The 8,551-nt window shown below is 45.8% G+C and overlaps 2 protein-coding genes across 2 annotated transcripts in view; both read right to left on the reverse strand.

Annotated features, from left to right (window-relative positions):
• The window catches only part of NGA_0491100 (heavy metal p-type atpase), a gene marked incomplete at both ends in the record, with an annotated part of 2,117 nt that extends 2,079 nt beyond the window's left edge, over window positions 1-38 (reverse strand). Inside the window, one exon of the mRNA XM_005853416.1 lies at window positions 1-38. This exon is cut by the window's left edge and continues 1,276 nt beyond it. Coding sequence (XP_005853478.1) covers window positions 1-38 — 38 coding nt within the window.
• Window positions 39-7,010: 6,972 nt separating this feature from the next.
• NGA_0491200 (heavy metal p-type atpase) lies at window positions 7,011-8,551 on the reverse strand (the record flags this gene model as incomplete). Its single annotated transcript, XM_005853417.2, has 1 exon — window positions 7,011-8,551. A coding segment is annotated over one exon (1,541 nt), but the record flags the coding sequence as incomplete, so codon positions are not given.

Genomic DNA, 8,551 nt, shown 5'->3' on the forward strand with positions numbered 1-8,551 from the left:
AAATATAACAAAATCCTAGAAGTGCCAAACCATTTCATTCAAACGTCTGCTTCAAAAATATCAATGAGTGCAAAATCCATGGAAAGGGTGAAGGAATCCCTCGAGAACAGGTTTCGTGAGACCAGGGCCTATCCAACTGAGGAAAATGTTGCTATTTTGGGTGGAAGCATACCCAATAGCTTGGGAAATACACTACAAACGAGCCATAGGCCATGCAATAAAATCGCAGAAAATCTTACGACGAAAACACTAGATCCTAGGTTCCCACTTCCAACGACAAATGCTAACAGTTCGGAGAAATACATAGAGTCAAACAGAGATAGTGCCTGGAGTACCCGCCAAACTACGACGTCTTTGGATTTCAAGTTGAAATCTCCAATGAGGATGCCTGCATGGACATCGAACCACATCTTCTACATTTTCGGGGCCATATTGACGCGGGATCCAATAGATGGGTACATCTACATGGATGTGGCCCTGGCGGGAAAAAAAATGTTCAAAAACGCATCGATCTCCTACGGAATAGGAGGGCTCGACGAGGATTGGGCGCTTGGAAAAGCGAAGAACATAGCGGATCCAGACGAGATATTGGCTCAGGGAGGAAATATCTATTGTCAAGTCAATAAGCAAGATCATGCATACACGCGAGGTACAGAAGTTCTCCTTATACCATCACGTACAACATATGACGTGAATGTGAACGGTCTCGTACATGTACTCCGGTGCTTGATGCCGTTTGACATCTCACACGATGAAGTAGAAGTTGATCTGACGTTTGGCGTGGAATTGAAACCAAAAAGAGACGGCGCAAGCAAACCTGATGATGGGCTTGGTGATACTGAGAACAACAGAACCAAAAAGGATACTAGTCCAGAAGAAGAATTCCGCGTAGTGGTGCCGTTCAAATCACGTATGGCGGGATTCTTTAGCTATTTACCGGAGGCTTCAAATCTAGACCCTTGGCAAAGTAAACCAGATACGCTTCACCTTTGCATTCCGGGGATAATAAGTAACTTCACGTGTCCACTGCTTGACCACACCATTGAGTTCGTAGAATACCATTTGCAGCAAGGCGTTGCCCATATTCACCTAGGGGTCGACTATGCGGTAGGCTCCGATTCGTGGATTGCAATTTTACGTGTCCTTCGCACTTATATCGATGAAGGTAAAGTATCCATCATGTCTACACGGCTTCCTAAGGGCCCTGGATGGATCGGTAAAAATTTTCCCAAATTATACCACATCACGGGGTGTCTTTCTTATACGAAGAGCCTGGCGACATGGGTAGGTATTTGGGACATCGATGAGTTCTTGGTTCCCAGAGAACCAGAGAAGAAAACGATAGTCCAATCGCTCAATTCACTTCTCGAAGAGTCCAGAACACTGCCAGAGCATGTTTGCTATGTTAGTCTTACCTCCTTTGGACATATCTGGCCAGGAACGCAACACCCTGTAAAGAACAGGACCTGGGTGGGACAGACTTTTGCTCATTGGAGACAAACGGAGTCGGACAACATGTGGCAAAAATCGATAGTATCCAATAGAAATGTGTATATGGGTGGACTCCACGTCCCTGGGGCCTGCCGAAGTGTGCGAGGAAGAAACTGGAATGCAACGATTACAAAGGAGGACAGAATTTGCGCCCGTGTAGACCAGCTGGCAATGCAGCATTATCGGTCAAAATTTATGCACAATTCGTGTGCAAAGACACCGATAGTCGAGGACGACGAATATGCTTACCAGTACTTCCCTCAGGTACTAGAGGGGTTGAAGAACAGAAAAATAGGTGACATTGTCAAGAAAGAATGTGGTTATTATCCCGTCATGACGCTCGATTACGTGGATGGTCCTTCCGACGATGATAAACGAGCTGCTCTTATGCGAGAAAAGAACGGGTGTGACAAGCATAGCAAGTGAGAACTATTCAAGAATATAAACATTCCCAAATTTTTCTTCTAGTCTTAGAAGGATTCGTGAGCACCGTCGTGCTGGAAACGTGGTTAAAAAAAGTCCCGATCTGTCTTTTTTAAAAGCGAATATACTGCACAAGCTAAGAACTCACTCACCCACTCTATTTTTTTCGAGTACATCGAGTCCGTAAATTTGAGGGCTCTTTAACCTCTTATTTAATGTACGCCAGTATTTTTATATAGCGAAGCTCCAATAAACAATAAACCCCCTTGCCCTGAGCTTTCTACCAGTTTTGACCCCTATCTTCACCCCACCTTTAGCATAAGCTTCTTGTATATTCGACTTTCCGACAGTAGAGAACAAATACAAGAAATATTATCCCCAGGAAACTGATACGAGTGTGGAAGGAGCATTTCACAGTTGAAGATCGGGTGTACCCGAACCCGAGCCTCTCGCAAGGAGGGAACTTGATTTCTTTTACTTTTTCTATTGAAAGAGACTAAGAGCGTTAAAACTAGGAGATTTTCGAGGTTCGGAACACAATTCCATCCTCTATATAAATTTCGTTATTTACTCCTGTAAGCGGAGCATCCGTTTAGAGAGACCAAATACCGTTTAGAGAGGATCAAATATTCCCATAACGTGGTCTTTTGTTATAAGGCATAAACACCACGCATTATCATCAACATGCTGTCAAGACAGCTTTAAATGACTGTTCAAACCCTCTGCGCTACATGCGAAGAGGTTGTACAACAATATCAATTCTTTATGCTTCGAATATCAGGGAGTGTGGAAGATGCACATGTTCGATTTTGCTACACGTTCCAGCCGCAGGAACGGAGCTCCTCAAGCATTTTCAGCTTGAAGGAAATTTGACTTTTCCACAATGCTGTGCTTTGCACAAGCATCGTACTAGAAGCATTTCTGTCTAACTTCACGTCTTCCATGAAATTGACATCGGCCATGATTATGCGGCGGACCCGCCAGCCGAGTTGAAGGACTACGTAAGACAACCAGAGATCCTCAACTTTTCGATATATGTTAGGTACCTGTTTGATGGATTGATCAAGCACATCAATGCTAAGGTCGGTAAAATCTGTTGTAGTCGAACCACGAAATGAATCTGTCAAGGACCCCTATCTTACGCACCTTGTCAAGCAGAAAGAAGTAAAACCGAACAATGTCAGCATCGATCACCGCAAGCCCCGTCCCAGCGTAGTGAAATTTGCTAATGGCGTTATTTCTTCCGGCTTTGAGGTCCTGTGGACTCAGTATAGAAGAGTGATAATCCTTGTCTGGTCCTTTGAAATGCCTTCCCCACCAGCTATTATATTCCTGTGGCCTGGCCTCCGCGATGAGTGATTTTAGACCATACGGAACTGGCAGCTGAATGTCGTCATCGATTAACACGAAATAGTCCACACCGAACTCTTTTACTGCATCCTGCATCATATTGAAACGGGCAAATCCACCTGGATTGTCTCTAAATGTCCGAATTCTATACCCAGCAAGGCCTTTTATGTCTTCCAGGACGGCCTTGATGGTTGCCGCCTGCTCATCATTCCCGTTATTACATATATGAATGTAGACAGGCCGAGTCCCTACATCTTGTTTTTCTATATTCATTCTTAGGACCTCGGACAACAATGAAACACGTTTGAAAGCGCAGCTTACAATGTGGATAGGTTCCAGCAACGTGTTGGGTTCTGCGTGGAGTCTCTGACAGTATTTAAAGTCCATTTCCTTTACTTCGTTGTTAAGATAGACGGTTGAGTTTCTCGTCATGCGATAGTAAACATGTGGCTGTTCGCCATCCATGAAAGCGACCTTTTCGTCACCGGAAAGTTCGAGCGCCTTGTACACCATCTGGCGATCGGTGTATTTTAGCAGCCATCGTCCCGACAGCGGATCTCGAAAATCTGTCTCATTGAAGTAATCTAGTAAAAATGCGCGATATACTCGAGGATGACAATAAGACCATGGGCCCGTTCGTACACTCGATGTTTTGTTTTGGGTATAATAGACTATCGATGGGGGGGGGCGCATTGCTCCTCGAAATATCCTCGAATGCGACCATAAGCGAACCAAGGTTTTTTCCTTCGAAAGGTTGACGCCACCTCCTTAAGTACATTTTTGTGAAAAAACTTATCGTCGGCGTCTAAGAAAAGAACCAGGTCCATAGGTGTTGCCATTTGGCGAATGGCATGTACAAGTCTCAGCTTTGCATGAGAAGGGCCTTTTCTCTCGTTGCCACGTAGGAGCACAATATTGTACGGAAAAGAGGGCGCTAGAGAAGCGACTTGATCTGCGCTTCCGTCTGAAGAATCATCATCATAAATCACAACCGTAACTTGAGGATAGTCCTGTCTCTCGATACTTTCTAAAAAACCTACAACGAAAGCTGCGCCATTAAAAAGGCTGGCTGCGACATAGACGTGATGTGTAGGTGCGGTGATAACTTGATCTTCAGATATGCAAAAAGAAGGAGGCTGTCCTGCAGTCGCACTCCACCCTTTCAAATGATTCCGTTCCTTTTCTTCGCTTGCAAGCTCATTTTCGCCCCCATTTCTACTTGAAGTAGCTTTCATAGATTCACTCACTTCAAAAATCTCCATCGAATTTATTGATTGCGAAATGAGAACAGTTTGATTCCTATCTGCTCCATGATTGATACTATTCGTGTACGTGCATATGACAAGGAGTGCCGCCAAGGCAATTTTGAGCACCAGAACAGGTAGTCCTCGCGCTCGTTTCGAACAATGATCAACACCGTCTGACGAAGTTTTTTGGGTGGCCCATGCGAATGACCTTTCATTCATTATAATTAATCTGCAATTTCTGTTCTTGTAAGAAACCCCCCCTGTACTCTGTGGTATGTATAAAGGAACGTCATTGTTTCGCCGTAATGTCACTGCAACGTCTCGTGGGGAAGAATATGAGAGAGAATTCGTTTACATGCCATGAGCTCTACTTGAAGACAATGTTTTTTGCTACACATGTTTGTGAAGGCCCTCCATGAGTTTTATGTGTAGGAACTCTTGCGAAGATGATCGTGACCCATATCAGGTACATATTACTCGTGCAAATCTGTCCTTAAAGTAAAGAGTTCGTACCCCTTTCATGATGTACATTTACAAAATATCGGAAGCACCATGATTGTAAAGACAAGACAAAATGTTTCTGAAGGGGAGGGATGTACGGCAAGGACTACAAACTAGGAAAACGCTTGATGCCAATTGAAAGATAAACTGTTTTCAGTTCTCGAAACTCTGGGGAACTTGGAATAATGTCAGTAGAATCTAGATTTGATTCAATGCCCCGAGTGTAGGCGCATCTCGGAAAAAATGTTTTGAACGACGAAGATTCGGGAGTTTCACTAGAATCTACCTTGGAATTTACCATTTTTTCGGCGAATCTCGGGAGTGGTCTCGACGACCTGGACTCCTACAGCCGTAGACTTCCAAGTTTTGAAGACATATGTCCATGCCTGCATATTTCCATATTCCATACCTGCTACAAAGAAAGCTATCTAAAATCACTCAATTTCGTCATACTGTAGTGCAGCAGAATTGCAAATGCTTAAGTCAATTCATCAAGTCCTGAAGCATCAGTAAATCCCTGATACTTCTAAGAAGTACAAGATACAGTCGCCAAACAATAAAAATCGACGCCGTCGAATGTTCAGCTTAGTCGTCTTCCTAATAAAAGGTGATCCTAATACGAATTGAATCAACAACTGTGCTATCAATCACTCTGTTTTACATGTAAACAGAAATGTGCGCCAACGTTTGGACTAATTTATTGTGATGACAAATTCTCCGTATGGATGTAAGATGTGCTGCTCATTCCTTGAAATATCCGATAATCCACACAAAGCGACAGCCATGTATTTTGATATCAAAAAGTGTTGGCAACAAGACCAAAGACTATTGACAACCCTGCAGGCGGATTTCGTCTCTCTGTGTATGTGGTGGGCGCCCTTATATATTCAAGGAGCGGGGCACCATCATGTCGATTTCTAACGTACTGATGCAAACGCGCAGACCTTAAGACCTTCACGATGAAGGGCAATCGAAGAAAGTAGAAAACGTTTAAGCTCAAGTCATTCCAAGGCTCTCTGACGTCCCGGAGACTGGCCAATCTCTACCTCGTCAGCTTTGACAGGTGTAAGGATATAAAATCTGAGAATCCGAGTTATTCATCGGTGCTCGTCAATGCTTTGCAACTCTTAGCTCAGCGATCGGCCGTGCCGTGCTTCATCAAAAATAAGTATATCCATGTGCATCAGTGTTTCAACTCTACTTATACGATGACACTATCTCAGTATGTGTATAAGTTGTGCTGCCTACTCCTTGAAATTTCTAAAAAGCCGTACAAAGCGACAGCCGGGTGATCTGATATCAAAAAGTGCTGGCAACAAAAGCAAAAATGATTGATAACACACATACCTGTCTAAGCGCATGAAAACCACGTTATTATGGAAAAAAAATCAACAGCATAATCATCACATCAACACATTCGGAAGATATCCCTTGATCAGCATTGTACGACTATTTACTATTATTGACTTATTTTGAAATGGGTCACAAAGTAAATTCCGACATTTTTCTGCTTCGCTCTTCAGGACATTTTTACACATTATGAGATTGAGAGTATTTCAAGGGGCTGACTATTGAGGCCTTATATACGTGGTGTGAGAGTATCTAGTTTCGTACACAGAGAGAAGGGGCCTTCTTAAAATGGAGGAGCCAAGTCCATGTGAATTCTCGGACAAATGACGCTTGCAGACTCGAAACCCGCCACTGATTGTGACTTAATCTTGTAACCTCGACAGGCTTAACGAGCATGCACATGTGTAAAGCAAATAATATGAATGCATAGATAGAACTCACAATTGCAACGGAATTGAGAATATGTAGAGTGAAATTTGAACGCTGGCTAGTGTTGAGCGAATGTCTAGATTTCACAAGGTGAAACTAGCATCTATGATGAATGTTTTGTTGCTACATATTATAGCTGCCCAAATTGCAAATAGATTTCAAAGCTGGCTTTGACTGGCTGCACAATTAATCTCTAATGCAGGAAAATGGGACGACTCATCAAAGACCTCCGTAACTTGTCTCTCTGTGCGCTTGATATGCTAGTAAACCGAATGTGTCATTGACCTGTCGCCAACCCCCTGCATCAATATTCTGTCGGCCTTTTCCCCCGATGAGGCATCCTCTGTCCTTCGAAGCACCATTTACGACGTTGGGCGGCTTGTAGCGCTTCAAGTCTAGGGAACTCGCCAGCACAGAGACACTGGAAAGAGCCATAGCTGCGCCTGCAACGTATGGCGGGATCGCAATGTGCAGCCAGGGCAATAGTAAGCCTGCAGCCAAAGGAATGCTCACAACGTTGTATAGCAAGGCCCAGACCAAGTTCAAATAGATGCGGCGGACAATAGTTCTCGACAAATGTATGGCCATCAGGACACCTCTCAGATCAGATTTGATAAGCACCATATCCGCCGCCTCTTGAGCTACCTCTACTCCCGCACCGATGGCCAAGCCCACATCTGCTTGCGCCAAGGCCGGCGCGTCATTTATTCCATCGCCGACCATTGCCACCACGTGCCCACGGCTTTGCAAATCCTTAATTTTTGCCACCTTCTTGGAAGGCAGTGTCTCTGCCATGACATGTGAGGGAGGGATTCGCAGTCCTCGCGCTACGGTCGACGCCGTCCTCGCATTGTCGCCACTCACCATGTAAACCTCTAGCTTGAGCGAGTCGGTCAGGGCCTGAACGACAACCTCCGCCTCAGGACGAGGTTGGTCGAGTATCTCGATCCGAGCGGCGATCCTTCCATCGAAGGCGGCCCATACCACAATTTTTCCTCGGGTTTCGGCGTCCTTGGCCGCTTTAAGTGCAGCTGGAGAGGGAGGCGAAGCGTGGACTTCTGCAAGCCATGCCCGTGTACCAACGGCAACTTTGCGCTTGCCGACGCGACAGAGAAGGCCTTTTCCTGAGACGGCATGAAAGTCTTGAGGCTCCACCAGAGGTGGAAAAAAAGTAGGGACACGAAGAGGGACGGAAGAAGGTGGAGACGACGATGGCGAGAAGGAGGAGGCAAGCGAGGAATAGTACCGCACAATGCACTTCGCCACGGGATGCTCCGAGCCTCTTTCAGCACTAGCCACAGCCCACACGGTGGAAGCAAATAAGGAAAAAGAAGAAGCTGCTTGCACCCCTTCCCCTCGGCCCTCCTGTTCCTCCTTTGTCTCGTCCTCCAACAGCACGAACCGGTCCACTGCCAGCTGCCCCTGCGTCAGGGTCCCCGTTTTATCGAACACAACTGCCGATAGGCGGTACGCCTTCTCCAAGGCCTCCCCGCCCTTGATCAAAATACCGTTTGCCGCCCCCACCCCTGTGCCCACCATTATGGCAGTGGGCGTGGCCAGCCCCATGGCACACGGGCACGCCACAACCATCGTCGAGACTCCTAAAGTCAGTGCCAAGACGAAGGGAGACACCTTCCCTGTGGCAGTCTGCTCCGACGGGAGCCAGGAGTCGGGGATCCAGCCAAGGTAGAGGGCGGCAAACCAGCCCGTGAAGGTCAGGAGGGAGATGGCCAGCACGGCAAGCGCGAAGGAGCCGGCAA

Source organism: Nannochloropsis gaditana (assembly GCF_000240725.1).
Source record: "Nannochloropsis gaditana CCMP526 unplaced genomic scaffold scaffold902, whole genome shotgun sequence".
In the NCBI taxonomy this organism is placed as follows: domain Eukaryota; class Eustigmatophyceae; order Eustigmatales; family Monodopsidaceae; genus Microchloropsis; species Microchloropsis gaditana.